Genomic DNA, 15,186 nt, shown 5'->3' with positions numbered 1-15,186 from the left:
TGGAAGGCGAGGAAATTCATAACCACATGCATAGATAATAAAATATGGGTGACTGAATATATGGGGAATTGAAAATAAGGTCCTAGTAGGGACCACTTGTAAATCACATTTAGAGGAGGGAAGGGGACGGGGTGAAGTGATCCCCCAGGTGCCACATCCTCCCTCACAATATCCACAGATCATAAACAAAATGTAGTAAAGCTTAGTATAGCACGATAGAACATAACTTAACCAGGTCCCGTCAGGTCAGACACTTGTCCACCCAGCAACAACCTGAGAATTTATCACACTGGTAGACGTAGATGGGAAACTGCTTCCAGTGCGCGCGTCTCTGTTTACCCCCACCCCCCGTCAAGTGACCGCGTTCTGTGGAACCTGGTGCGCATGTCCACGTGAACTGCCCGCGCGGGTTTTTTGACACCGAGAGAGACGCAGCGAGCCGCATCTCTCTCTCGTCAGAACCCACCTGCTGCGACCATCGCGGTCGCGGCTTTCCCCTCCGCTGTCGGCTCAAATGAATGAGCCGACATAGGAGGGTGCTGCCGGGGGCGGAAGCCACACGGCTTCCGCCCGAAGAAAGGACATGTCGCTTCTTTTCTCCGCTAGCAGCAGCCCGCCGCTAGCGGAGAAAAGAAGCCTGGCGGTCTGCATAGACCACCATTGTAAAGGGGAGGTTTTTGACGCGAAATCCGCTGTCAAAAACCTCTCCTTTGCTCACGTGCCCTAATAAAATCCAAAACTGGCTGTGACGCCAAGGGGTTAAGCTATATAAAAAACAAAACAAAAAATGCCCTGGACAGTAACCTCAAGAAAATATAAAAAAATGCATAAACCGCACTTTCTGTTAAGACTTAATCAAAAATTAATATCAATTATTTCTCACACACTGAGTGTTCTAAGATTTCTTATTAAGTTTATATAGATTTTAACTTGCACAAGCAAAAGATAATACAGAATAACCCATAAGAAAGAAAGGCATACCATTCAGGTCGGGTGACTTCAAGATCAACAATTGTTCCAGGAGGGGGATTCTGGAGTTTTCCACTCAAATTTGCAAAGAATCTTGTACTAATCCGTTTCTTTACAACAATAACAGATAGCTTGGGACTAAAGAAAACAAATCATATACAGCTCAGAATCAATTTCAACAAATATGAAGAGCTTTTATTCTAAGAGTGAATGGCTAAAATACTAACTAGTAATTTAATGTAAATTAGTGACCAGCTTCTAGACTGGTAATGGATATAGATATTGATAATGAATGGGCCTTACCCCTGGTTCTGTCCAGTTAGAGTCCACATGGAGTCCCCCCGGACGGAATAAAATCGCAATTGCAAGCTGTGTGCTGTAAAAGCGCACGGACCCCATAGACTACATCATCTTCATATTGTTCATCTTCCAGTGATACTGTGCTAATTTATTTACAACCATCCCTCATTACTGACTGCAGACATGTACTGCTATGAAGAGAGCTAACAGCTCCTGTAAAAAAGAAACTGACCGGCTCCCACTGATTTCAATGGGAACCATCTTTTTTGGTCAGGATTTTGAGGCGAATTCGGCTTCAAAATCCTAACAAAAAACCCTGTATCAATGCAGCCTTTAAACTACTGAATTTGTAAAGTGACATATTTTATCAAAATGAAAGGAATACTTTTTTGAACTAACCAAGCACCAAAGGTGGAGCTTCACATTTATAATTTTTACATTATACCTGTAGTCCTTGCCAGTAGCTTTTATACAGTCAACAAATTGTTCAATCTCATAGCTGATGAGTGTTTTCAGTTGACCATCTCCAACTCCATCTCTGTAGATTATGATACGAGATGGAAGTGCTTTGTTGCAGGCATGCCAAGCATTTAAAGCAGCTGTAAAGAAAAAATCATTTAGAACTTAGGACTAGTTGATTTTATGCATCAAGTGGATATGATTGGGCTTTAGGCTGCGTTGACACAGAGTTTTTTTGGTCAGGAAACTGACTCAAATTCCTCCTAAAAACGCCTGACCAAATAAACTCTGTGTGAATGCAGCCTTATAGTGTGTGCATATGTATAGCCCCACCGCAGAAATCCCCACTTCTCACAAAAACGAGTTCACAATTCTGCCCATTTGATGAGTGGTGGTTACACATGCATTCTGTCTTTTTATTAAATTGTCTTGTACTGCCTAAGCCCCCTTGCACACAACTGTATGAATGGTCAGTGTGCTAGCCATGGTTTTTACCAGATAGCACACAGACCCATGAATTTCTATAAGCTGGTACACATGACTGTGTATTACACAGTCACGTGTATTGGCCAATATTCTGGGCCACAAAATATGGAACAGGTACTATTCCAGTCTTACTTTGTGACCCTGCTTCTGTGGCTCCTATTCATTAAATGAAAGGGGCTGGTGTACGGGTGACTTCTGTTTGTTGCCCGCTCACTGCCTGTGCTGGTCGTGTGCAACCAGCTTAACAGAGTACAACACTTAGCTATGTTAAGCAGTCATACAGAACTGAAAGGAACACCAGCAGAACAATTGCAGCACAATTACCTTTCACATGATCATTGAATGTCTTATTGGTAAACTCAGGTAGATCAGGTACATATCATAAATGTGGCTAGGGTCTAAGTCTTATTAGTGTGACAACTACTTTAAGTGCCAGAGGTTGTGGCATGGCTTATACAAATTAGAAAACCACAGCCAACATAGGATTGTTATTCCAACTGTATTAACAATATCCAAATGCAGTATAAAGATACCACCCTTTTAATGCTTTACGCTGCTAGGTTCACACAGCCTGTCTGCTTAAAATATGGTTACTGGCAAACCTCATAGACTCCTTGCAGGACTTTTCTTTCTGCCAAATTTAAAAGAAATCTGCGGTGGAGTCTCCTAAGGAGATCCCAACATAGGTGTGAACCTAGCCTTAGTAACATGCGTTGTAACGGCCGTGAGCGTTTTATGCTCTCCGCGGCGAAACCGTTTTTAAACCGGACACACAGTCCTTGTGTCCAGTTAAAAAAAAAAAAACGGTTTTGCCGCGGAGAGCACAAATCGCTCACTGGCGCCCAAGGCCGAACACATTCCAAACCCATTGAAATGAATGGGTTTGAAAAATGCCGGCAGGTTTCCGTCTCCTGTCCATTTTCGTGCAGGAAACGGAAACCTGCATAACAGAGACCCCGGGCGCAGATGTGAATGAACCCTTACTTTAGATATCTTTTTCTTTTAATCTAGGAGAAGACTTGAGTAGAGGACAGATAAGAGGATTAAAAGTATAAAATTGTAAACAGAGTAGAGATAAGAACATAGAATAAGTGTCCTTATCTCTACTCTGTTTACAATTTTCTTCTTTTAATCCCCTTACCTGTCCTCTAGTCAAGTCTTCTCCGAGATTAAAAGAAAAAGATTTAAAGTAAACTTACACATTTTAAACGGACAGCGTTTGCTATAGCATAAAATGGTGTCAGGGCTCGTTCACATCTGCGCCCGGGTCTCCGCTTTCAGGTTTCCGTTTCCTGCCCGAAACAGGGCAGGAGACGGAAACCTGCAGGCATTTTTCAAACCCATTCAAATGAATGGGTTTGAAATGTGTCCGGCACTGAGCACCGGTGAGCGTTTTGTGCTCTCTGCGGCGAAACCGTTTTTTTTCACCAGACACAAAGTCGGACATGCAGGACTTTGTGTCCGTTATTTTTTAAAAAAAAACAAAAAACAAAAAACAAAACAGTTTCGCCGTGGAGAGCACAAAATGCTCACCGGCGCTTACGGCCAGACACGGTCTTCAGGTTTCCATCTTCTGCCTGCAGAAGACGGAAACCTGAGAATAGAGATCGGAACGCTGGTGTGAACCCAGCGTCAGTATGCAATTAGTATGTGCATCAGTCCGTTTCTAGTCTCAAACGGACTGATCACATAAGCATGTGTGAACCAAACCTAAAGGTGATCCAATACTTCCATATAGAGTACATAATAACACTTTTATTGTCAATGCAGCAGATTTTTTCATTATTGTACCTTGCATACAGACTTTCAAACCATCAACAATCTCTTGCTTTTGGTCTTGCAGAACACACCGGGAAAACCACCTTAAAAAAGAAAAACAATGAAAAGTCACATACAGAAAGATTTATTCCTGCTTCTAAAGATAAACCAAGGAAAATGCATGTTGTGTTTCTCCGCCTAGTTCAAAATGAACAACAGTCTATACATGCAATTAATCATTCTTGCTAATAAATAAAATGAAAACACTTTATGCTGCAATAGGTAATATAGGGTTGGGCAAAAGGTATGAATCGGATTTAAAGAGATATGAAACAAAAACAACTCAACTTACAGAAATTATGTTTATATTGCTTAATTCAGTTCAGAATCTAGTTTTTTTACATTACGTTTTAAAGATATCAGGAAGATGCCAGCCGTCAGCAGCGATACACTCTTGAAGGCGAATTCTGACGTTTTTAACAGCTCTTCTGCACATTTGGATGGGTATTGCCGTAACTTCCTCCCTGATTCTGTTGTTTAAGGGTATGTGGGCTAATGAAAACCCAAGGGAAATTCACCAGAGGCCAATTCACTCCCCTAAAGTGATTACGCGTGTAATACATTGAAAGCATAGAGAAAAAAGCCTCCCATTGATTTCAATGGGAAGCGCACGTATGCCGGCTCCCATTCAAGTCAATGGGAGCTGCTTTTTACGCGTTCATTCTGAACGTGTTTTTACGATCAGAATGAGCGCGGCGTTACATCGTGTGAAGGCTCCCTTATGCTGTTTTAAATAAAGTTTTATATCAATATTAACCCTTTTCTTGCGAAGCACGTAGTTATATGTGCTCCCAAGGTGGCACTTCAGTAGCTGAGGATGTAGCTACTACGTCCTTGCTATTGAAGCCCATAACTGTCAAAAATTGGGTTCTCGATAGTTTTGGTGTCATTTTAAAGCCAAGGATCTTGACTTTAAAATGGAAAAGCGATCTGATGACCTAGAAGTCACCAATTGCTCCCAAAACTGTTAATACATGCAGATTCTACTCCCTGTTTTTTCTATAGATATGCAGGGGGAGGCGCTATAAAAAGTAGTATAGTGAGCTGAAAATGGCAGCTGCCATTTCAGCTTATATGAAGGCCGAGAGTCTGCCCTTTAAAATAAGCTAGCGATCAGCTGACCAGGGGGTCACTGATTGCAGCTGTCAATTAAAAAAGATGGCGGTACCGCTCCGCGACAGTAGAAGGGGAGGGGGGAGTGCTCACATAAAGCTTTACAGTGAGATGAAAATTGCAAGCAGAATCGCAATTTTCATCTAATTGGAAAGCTAGGAACATGGGCTATAAAATAAGCCAGTGATCAGCTGACCAAAAGGTTGCTGATCGCAGATATCATATAAAAAAGACCGCGGTACTGCTCTGTCTGTCCCTCTCTTATCAGTAGTGCTGAAGAACGCGCAGCGATCGTATAAAGTGCTACTGTGAGATGAAAACTGTTAATCTACTCACTATTTTCATCTAACTGTAAAGCTTTATGTGAGCTCTCTCTCATCCCCATCAATAGTGCCGACACTGCGGTACCGCTGTCTACTTTAGTTGACAGCTGTGGTCAGCAACCTCTTGGTCAGCTGATCACTGGCTTATTTTATAGCCCATGTTCATAGCTTCCAAATGAGATTAAAATTGTGACTCTATTCACAATTTTCATCTCACAGTTGCACTTTATACAATCGCTGCACGATCTTCAGCACCATAGATAAGAGGGACAGAGAGAGCATACTGCCATCTTTTTTATCTGATAGCTGTGATCAGTGACCTTTTGGTCAGCTTATCACATGCTTATTTTATAGCCCATGTTCCTAGCTTTCAGATAAGCCAGTGATAAGCTGATCAAAAAGTCACTGATCTCAGCTATCACATAAAAAAGACTGCTGGTACTGCTATCTCTGCCCTTCTCTTATCTGTCCTTACCTGTCTAAAGTGAGGAGCCCAGGAAGCAGTGTCACTAAGCACTTCCACCACATTCACTTACACTAACAGAATAACATTTATACACGTTCATATCCATTCACTTACACGAACAGAATAACATTTATACACGTACATCCCCCTTTTTAAAACCCTTAGCACCTTACCCCTGATATACCGACCCCACTCCCCTTCTATTATCCAAACCCCCTATTTCCTATAACTTCTTTAAGTTAAGGGATTCTTTTTTAAAATTTAAGCAATTATATACTGTTAAAAGTTAGTATTGCTTAGTGCACAAAGAACTCAGCTTTGACAGTTTTCTGTATATATAGTTCAAACTGTCTCAGAGATTTAGTCTCAAACCTGAACTTTTGTGTAATTTTTGAAAAAAATCAATGTTTGATAAAAAGTTGCATGAAGGTGGCTGTGAGTATAATAAGCTAGATGGTATTTTTATGATCACCAGGGTGTCTGCTGTTTGGAAATATATAGGTTTATGGGGTTTAGTCATTGATTCTAATGTATATGGCATGTTTTATTCATGCTATTTTTTTCACATTTAAGGCCAAAATCAAGATTTTGAGGTGCACTTTTTTTAGGGTCTTAAAGGGAGTTTAGTCACATATATGTAGTTGTTGAATTAAAGACACGTTATACTTTAGTATACTAAAGAAATTATGTCAGTATATCCCTGCATGTGGTAAAAAATTGCACCGTGTCCACAATTTTGGCCACTAGTGTGTATATATATATAAAAGAAAGGTAGTAGCTCTAAACAGATTTATATATAGCTCATTCAACATCCCACCCCCTAACAGTAAGCTTGACTTTACAGGAGCCTGGGAATTAGAGGGGTAAAGTACCATTTGGATGCCATATCACTTTTTAAAGCCCCTGAAATGCCAGTTTCCCCCTACGCCCAACAGCAGCACAACTGGGGTAATCCTGCCCCTATGAGCTGTTAGGACAGGTGGAATATTTAATTACCTAACAGCAATTAACCCCTATAAGAGGTCAGAGGACCAACTCCCCTTTGTGTTTTTTTCTGTCCTGTGGGACAGGACAGGTGGACGGGGGAGAGGTGCTTTGGCCTCCTATAGGGGTCCCCTCTCCCCCCCTAAAGATTGTACCTTGCTGCGTGGCTCTCTCCCTGCGCCGGTCCGGGTTCCCTGCTGGAGCAAGTGGGTGTCACCTGATGGTCCCCCGGGATCTTCTGCTTTCAGTATCCTGGGTGATGACCATTGTATCTAATCCTCCGCTCTGCAGGCGGCATCGCGGACGTCCGGGCGCTGCAGGTTCCGGCAGGTAGGAACCTTTTGTCTGCCGGCGGGGGCTGGGAACTACTTCTCAGCTCCCAGGTTCCGTCCGAGCCGGGGACTGCTTCCGGGGAAACCACGCATGCGCAGGCCGCGCGACTAAGGTATGTGCCGCGGCAGGCTGCGCAGGATCATAGGAAACAATGAACAGCAGGTAAGCAACTGCTGTTAGTGTGTCTTCCCCCCCCCCCCCCCCCCCCCCGCTTGCTCGAAGGGGGGGGGGGGGGGCGAGTTGTTATGAAATTAGGTGGAGCTCGGACCCAGGTGAAGGGGGCGTGGCTCCTCCCCTGTCCCTCCCCCAGCCGACCTATTTAAACCCCCCCCTCCACCACAGTATGGTACCTGTCGCTCCGGTTGCAGGTACTTCTGAAGCATTGCTGCCTCAGGAGAAGCTCAAGAGCTGGAAGTTCAACTGCGTGTTATCAAGGTTGGTGGTGGTGGTGCTGGGGGGAGGGGCTGAGCTGTTGTGGCTACTGTTGTTGCTGAGGTCCGGATTTTCTGTTTTATGCTGCTTCTTTCCTCCTAGTATGTCCTCCTCATCCTCTTCGACCCTCCCTCGGAGGAAAACCACTGCGAAGAGGAGACATCTGTCTTGTGCCCGATGTAATATCCCCCTCCCTGACGCCTGTGAATACAGGTACTGCCAGGGATGTAGAGCGCCTCCCTCCGAAGCTACCCCAATCAGAGAGATGGTCTCCTGAGTTAAGGACTTCGTTTCCCAGTCCATGAGGAAAGTGGATGAGACCATTTCCCACCTCGCCAAGAGGCCTCGGTTGGAGCCTTCTGAGCCCTCCCTCCCGCCCCTAGAACGCCTTCACATCGGGGAGGTTGAGTCTTCAGAGGAAGACCCGGTGGTGGTGGAGAAGGAGGTGTTTCCCCTCGAAAAGATGGGTAGACTTTTCAGAGTCTTCAGATCATGTGATCGGGAGGCAGGGGAAGGGCCAAGCAGGAGGGCAAAGTCCTTTAAAGCTAGTGCGGACCTGGTCCAGGTAATGGAAGGCGAGTGGAGGCGTCCCGAGAAAGCATTTACACCTTCCGCTAGGTTCAGGGCACTTTTTCCTATATCTGAGTCCCAGTAGGGGGCCTGGGGACCACCGCCAAAAGTAGACGTGGCAGTTGCCAAACTATCCCGCCGCACAGTCCTGCCAGCCGAGGACGGCTCAAGTCTGCAGGACCCATTGGACCGCCGCGTAGAGGGGTCCCTGAGGCGGGCATACTCTGTCGCCTCGTCGCAGGCCTCCGTGGCCATATCGGCTAATGAGGTGGTCTCTGCCCTACAGGCCAAACTATCTTCCCTTGCTAGGGATATAGACACGGGGGTCCACCGGGACGACCTCCTATCGGCTATGTCCGATATTAATTTATTGGTGGACCACTTGGCTGAATCCTCCAGGTCGCAACTAAGACTCGCCTCCAAATCTATGGCCCTCACCACTGTGGCCAGGCGACCGTTGTGGGTTAAACCATGGAGGGTGGACAACTCCTCCAGACTAGGGCTTTGTACCCTGCCCTTTGAGCCCGGTAGGCTCTTTGGCAAAGCCCTGGACAAAATCATGGAGGATCTGGCGGACACTAAAACTAAAAATCTGCCGCAGCCGCCAGAAAGGAGAAGAACTGCCTTTCGAGGCCGAGGGTCCTCCACCAGAGGTTTCAGGGGGCGTGGATGCTCCGCTCCCCAGGGCCGAGGTAGAGGACGCGGTACTTTCCGTGACCGTAAGAAGGATCCCTGACCCATTAGTGGTCTGCCATCCTGGGAGAAAGCGGGCCCGTCCATCTAGGGCCCCGACGCAAAGGTCCCAGGGTCCTTGGCTACATCTAGGCTCCACCGGCCGAGAGAACATCTTGCCCTTTTTAGGGCCCCAAACAACTTCATCTTTGAGTACCCGTCCAGAAGGATCTCCCTCCAGGCTTCGTGGTTTCCAGAATCTTGGGCGAAGGACTCAGGTTCATCTTCGACATAGACCGCTTCCGTCTCGGGATGCGGCTTCCTTAGGGAACCTTCAGGCCAGGTACACTCGCAGGATCTCTCATAGCTCGGCCCAGGACCTTAGATCAATGGGACGAACACCCAGATGGAAAACCTTGTCTTCAAGTTTCCACCCTCCCAGATGGCAGAATTTCAGCCCCCCCTATCTCCAGGGGAGTAGTATCCACGGGTCTTCCCCCAGCTCCCTAGTAGGGCTGGGGAGCCCTTTAGGGGGACAGAAGGCCTCTCAGAGCCAGGATCAAAGAAGACCCGTTAAGATTTTTCACGATTCCATCAAATCGAATCCAGTTCCGGGGATTCACCAGGGACTCTCCTACCTGGAGGCACCTTCTCTATGTCAAGAAGCTGCGAGTCCGGAATCGCTGTCCCTAGGGACTAAAAGAGCCTATCCAGTGAACCATCAGTGCCCGGCCATGATTGGCCCGGCAGACCCATCTTCACGATGGCAGGTCCTCGGTCAGGTTTACCTAGACCCAGTTGACCACAGATGCCTCCCGGTCCAGGGGAGCTCATCTGGGGGAGACCCTGGTACAGAGCACCTGGCGTTACCTGAAGAGAACGCGCTTACCCAGCTGGCAAGAAAGAACCAGAGCTCAGGTGAAGATTCTGACGTGGACTCCACAAATTCGGGAGTAAAGAACCAGGACGGACAGCCTGTTCACAGCCGTTTACGGTCATCCCGGACAGAGGACGAGAACCCTCTCCACGTCACCAGACGCCAGGATCCTCATCTATTTGGATCTATGTATTCCCCAGCGGCCAGCGGTTCAAATTCCAGGTTACAGTCGGTGGGACTGACTCACCAAAATGCGGAGGACCTTAGCCAGGTCATCCCCAGACCAGGATGCTCTCCACTATCCTATCAAAGGATGAGGTCTCCCCGAGGTGGATCTGATGGCCACCTCAAACGGCGCTGCAATATAGGAACGTCGCTCCCCAGTTCGGGAAGACAATCCTCCAGCGCTGTATGCCCTGTCAATACCAGGGAGGATCAGACGGAAGTGCGTCTACCCTCGTCAACTGAGGATTCGGAAGGTATTGACAAAACGCAGGCAGAACCGGAACTTGGCAAGGAAATCGCCATTCTGGTTAAAAAGGGCATGGTTCACCGTCCTCACTCTCATGAGACGGAGGAACACCTGGAGGCTTCCACCAGTGTAAACTCTGGTAACCCGGAACAGCCGGCCCTATCAAGGCCTGAACAGATGCAACCTCACTGCCTGGAGGTCAGCCAGCCTTTAGCTGGCAGAAGAGGATTATCCCAGGGAGTGCTAAGAACTTTGGCGCACTCAAGAGCAGAGTCAACTAACCAGAGCTACCAGAGGGTCGCCCGAATCTTTCAGAACTGGTGTTCGAGTAACCAGCGCGACCCTGATAGGAATGCAGTCTTGGAGTTCCTACAAGACGGCCTGGAGAAGGGGCTAGCACCTGCTACCTTGAAAGTCCAAGTCTCAGCTCTGTCCGCACTCCTGGAGACCCGGCTAGCACTAGATCCTCTGATTAAGCAATTTTTAAGAGGGGCTACTAGACTCCGTCCTCAGGTGCAGCCACCGGTCCCGATCTGGGACCTGGCCGCAGTTTTGCAAGGGCTCTGTGCGCCCCCCTTTGAGCCCCTATCTGAGGTGGATTTGAAGTACCTAGCATACAAGATAACTTTCCTGTTGGCAATAACCTCCGCCAAGAGGGTCGGTGAGCTACAAGCCCTAGCGGCCTCTGAGCCATTTATAACCTTCTTTCCAGACAGAGTGCAACTGAGGTTTGTCCCAGGATTCTTGCCAAAGGTACCCACGCCTCAGAATGTTAACCAGGCAATCGTCTTACCAGCGTTTTTTCCCTCTCCCACCTCTGAGTGGGAGGAAAGGATGCACAAGTTGGACTTGGTGAGAGCATTGCAGATTTATCTAGAGCGGACTGCGTCCTTTCGGAAGTCAGAGAATTTGCTGATCAATGTGTTTGGCCACACCAAAGGGACCAAAGCATCCAAACCAACTCTATCAAGATGGATTAGAGAATCCATTATCTGCTCCCTACGTGCTCAGGACCTCCCGGTACCAGACCTTATCCGTGCCCATGCCACCCGAGCAGTGGCGACATCATGGGCCGAGAGACGTTTTCTTTCCTTGGAACAGATATGTGCAGCGTCTTCTTGGAGTTCTCAGCTAACTTTCGCCAAACATTATAGACTTGAGTGGCGAACAAGGGAGTCCACAGCATTTGGACATTCGGTATTGGCATCAGCTTGCCAGAATCACCCGCCCTAAGGGAAAGCGATACTTGCTAAATCCCCAGTTGTGCTGCTGTTGGGCGTAGGGGGAACGAAAGATTGTGAATGACAATCTGTTTTCCCTTAGCCCAAACAGCAGCACAAGGCTCCCTCCCTATGCTGTAATTGTACTATTTGTTTGGATGTCATATTACTTCTGTTAAATAGATGTCTAAAACTTTACTTGCTACTAACACAAAGGGGAGTTGGTCCTCTGACCTCTTATAGGGGTTAATTGCTGTTAGGTAATTAAATATTCCACCTGTCCTAACAGCTCATAGGGGCAGGATTACCCCAGTTGTGCTGCTGTTTGGGCTAAGGGAAAACAGATTGTCATTCACAATCTTTCGAAAGTGGAATCCCCTGACGCATAATCCCATTTTTTAAATTACAATGCAATACACTACACCCTTGATCTAAACATAAATTCTCCACAAATACATAATTTACTGTGCAATATGTTGTGCCCATCTTATGTCTGATATGAGCACTCCAGAATATGGATTGCCTAGAATAACCACTTAGGGGTCCATTCACACAGAGCAAAATGGTGAGGAATTCGGTGTGGAATTTCAGCGCTGAAAAAAAGCCTCCCATTGCTAGCAGTAAAAAGGAACCCATTGAAGTCAATAACAGTCTTTTTTTAGGCGCTGAAATTCCACACCAAGTTCCTCACCATTATCCTCCGTGTGATTTGACCCTAAGGCCGTGGCATCATGTTCCAAAAATGCAGCATTTTAAATTACCTGCAAAGTGGATTGGATTCTGGCTAATCCGATCCACATAAGAAAGCTGAAAAGCTGTGATTTACAAAACTGCTTGTGGTTTTGAAAATCATACTCACATTTCCCAGACCTCCAGAGTCCTCCCAGCACGGTTTGGTCCCTCTGTTGCACATCTTCTCAAAGGAAGAATATGCAAATCTTTCTTCCATGAAGTAATTAGGAAGACAGTGCCTCAGTATGTGAACACCAATAGAGGGCGCTAGCTGAGGATGTGCAAGTCTGTCTTCCATGATGTAATTAGGAAGACAGAACCTCAGCCATGCACCCCTATAGGGGGTGCTCCCGTTAACATCATGCCTGACCTTCCAGAGGTCATGTGTTTGCAATGATGCGGGGATTTTACCAGGTTCAGTAGCTCAACCGAGGACGGCCGTTTCGATGTGTTTGCATCTCTTCAGCCCGGTGTAGAGAGTACTGACCTGGTAGAGGTGAGAGGCTATAGACAGGGTCGGGGGAATATCGTCACTCCATAGGGAGAGACCACCATGAAACTGCTTGCCGGATGTGACGTCCTGAATCCTTTCCGTTAAAGTCACATGACTGCTGAGTCCAATCAGCGGCTTCAGGAAAACACCCAGGATGTCACAGGTAGAAACGTCACGTACTCTTCGCTGAAGCGGCTGACTGACCTCAGTGGTCACATTTGGCAGGGACTTCTGCTGGAAGATAACAATTAACCGGAAGGACCCGGACAGCGCTGGGAGGAATTGGAAAAAAGGTGATTTTTTTTTTCCACTTCTCCCAGCCATTTTAAAAAATGTATTTTTGTCCATCTTTGCCTGGACAACTCCTTTACCCCTTTCCCGACATCCGTGAGTTGAGATGTCTGCTGTATTATTGCATTAGCGCCCGCAATCAGTGCCCCCTGGCACCTCGGTCAAAGCTAAGCAATATCTGGGGCCGGTGTCCCATTGGCATGACAGCTGGGAGCCTATTGAAGGCTCATAGGCTTGCCTGCCATTCATTGATATGGTGGGTTGCTTAACGCAAAACCCAAAATTTTGCAATGCATTGCAATGTATTAGCATTGTAATGCATTGCATTAGCGATCAGTACCCCTGGGGTTCAAGACCCCCAGGGTGTCTAATAAATGCAAAAATAGGAAGAGAAATATATAAAGAAATTTTAAAAAGTATAAAAAAAACTCATCTCCCCCTTCATTCCCTAAAACAAACCAAAAAGTACTTAAATTCTGTGAAACACATACATATTAGGTGGTGTTGTGTCTGAAAACACATGGTCTACAAACCTACACAAATATTTTTTCCATACAAAATTTATTCAGAATTGTTTTCCAGCTTCCCAGTACATTGCAGAGAATAACAAATAGTACCATTATGAAGAACAATTTTTCCTGCAAACCTTAATCCCTAATATGATTCTGTGAATGGAGAAATAAAAAAGTTATGGGATTTGGAAGGCGGGGAGTCAAAAATGAAAATCGGGTAGGGGATAAGATACTTTGTAAGTTTTTTTAAATTTTATGTAAAGTTTAGTTGATCAAATAACATTGGTAAAAACAAGAAGGTAGTGAATAACTCAAACAGTCGATGAGAAGAATATCTTCACAGTTAATACAGTTAACCTATTCACTAGTAGTTTACTAGTACGGCGGATGCTGGGAGTTTAACTATGGCAGCCGCCCAGGAGCTGTTTTATACAGTAGACACCCAGCATTAATGCCCCCCTTTGATCAAAGCTGACCAGGGCGCCATTTTCCCGGCAAGCTCTGGGTCCGGGATCGCGTTGCCATGACAGCGGGGAGCCTTATGAACGCTCCCCGGCCTGTCATTTCTATTGCAGGCTATATATACCATATTTTTCGGACTATAAGACGCACTGGACTATAAGATGCACCTAGGTTTTAGAGGAAGAAAATAGGGGGGTAGTTTACACTTTGGTGAGGGGTGGGAGAAGGGGCCGCCAATACAGACTCGACATCCACTGTAATAGGCGGATGCTGGGGAGGGTTAGATGCCGGCACATGTGCCAGGGCCTGAGACATCGCTATTGCGATTCTGCTATTGAGGGGAGGGACGGAGGAGCGGAATAACAGCATCACTCCTGCTGCTGCTGGCTTCATGCAGGGCAGGAGTGTAGTGATGTCTCAGGCTCCGACGTCTCAGTGTGTCTTATAGTCCGAAAAATACGGTATACATACATATATATATATATATATATATAATAAAAATTCAAATCAACCTCCTTCCCTAGAACACATATAAAAGTAAAGTAAATACTGTGAAACACATACATGTTAGGTATCCCTGTGTCCCAAAATGTCCGCTCTACAAATCTTTAAATCTATTTTTCCTGTACGGTAAATTTTAGAAAAAAAACAAAGAGTTTTGGATTTTTGTTAAGGGGTTAAAATGTAAATAAACCATATAAAATTGGTATTCTAGAAATCGTACCGAAACATAGAATACAGGTGACATGTCATTTTGGCTGCACAGTGAACGCCGTAAAAACGAAGCCCATAAGAAAATCACACAAATGCTTTTTGTCTTCAAATCCATCCCATTTTGAATTTTTTTTCCAGCTTCCCAGTTCACTGTACAGAATGGTGGCATCATGAAGAAAAGTTTGTCTCGCAAATATTAAGACCTCATATGGCTCTGAGAGCGGAGAAATAAAAAAGTTATGGGGTTTGGAGTCAAAAATGAAAATCAAGAAATGCCATCGGCGGCTAGGGGGTTAATATTTGAAGTCCAAGGGGAAAGCAAAATTGTGGGAGTGCTTCTTTTATCCCTTCCCAACGCAGGTATTTTTTGAATTTCGTTTTTGACTTCCTTCACAGAATCATACCAAGACTTAAAGGGGTATTCCCACGTCACATACTCACCAGTCTTCACTGCTGTAAAATCTTCTTTCTTCCTGGTTTCTTGCATC

The 15,186-nt window shown here is 45.8% G+C and overlaps 1 protein-coding gene across 1 annotated transcript in view; it reads right to left on the bottom strand.

The window, feature by feature from the left end:
• Positions 1–15,186, bottom strand: part of PIWIL1 (piwi like RNA-mediated gene silencing 1) — a 137,972-nt gene that overhangs the window by 16,613 nt on the left and 106,173 nt on the right. Inside the window, exons 16-18 of the mRNA XM_075274921.1 lie at positions 4,006–4,076; positions 1,715–1,868; positions 982–1,107 (exon numbers count right to left, since the gene is read on the bottom strand). Coding sequence (XP_075131022.1) covers positions 982–1,107; positions 1,715–1,868; positions 4,006–4,076 — 351 coding nt within the window. The remainder of the gene's footprint in view (positions 1–981; positions 1,108–1,714; positions 1,869–4,005; positions 4,077–15,186) is intronic.

This window comes from Leptodactylus fuscus, chromosome 1, assembly GCF_031893055.1.
Source record: "Leptodactylus fuscus isolate aLepFus1 chromosome 1, aLepFus1.hap2, whole genome shotgun sequence".
Lineage (NCBI taxonomy): Eukaryota > Metazoa > Chordata > Amphibia > Anura > Leptodactylidae > Leptodactylus > Leptodactylus fuscus.
This window is presented reverse-complemented; position numbering and strand designations above follow the sequence as displayed.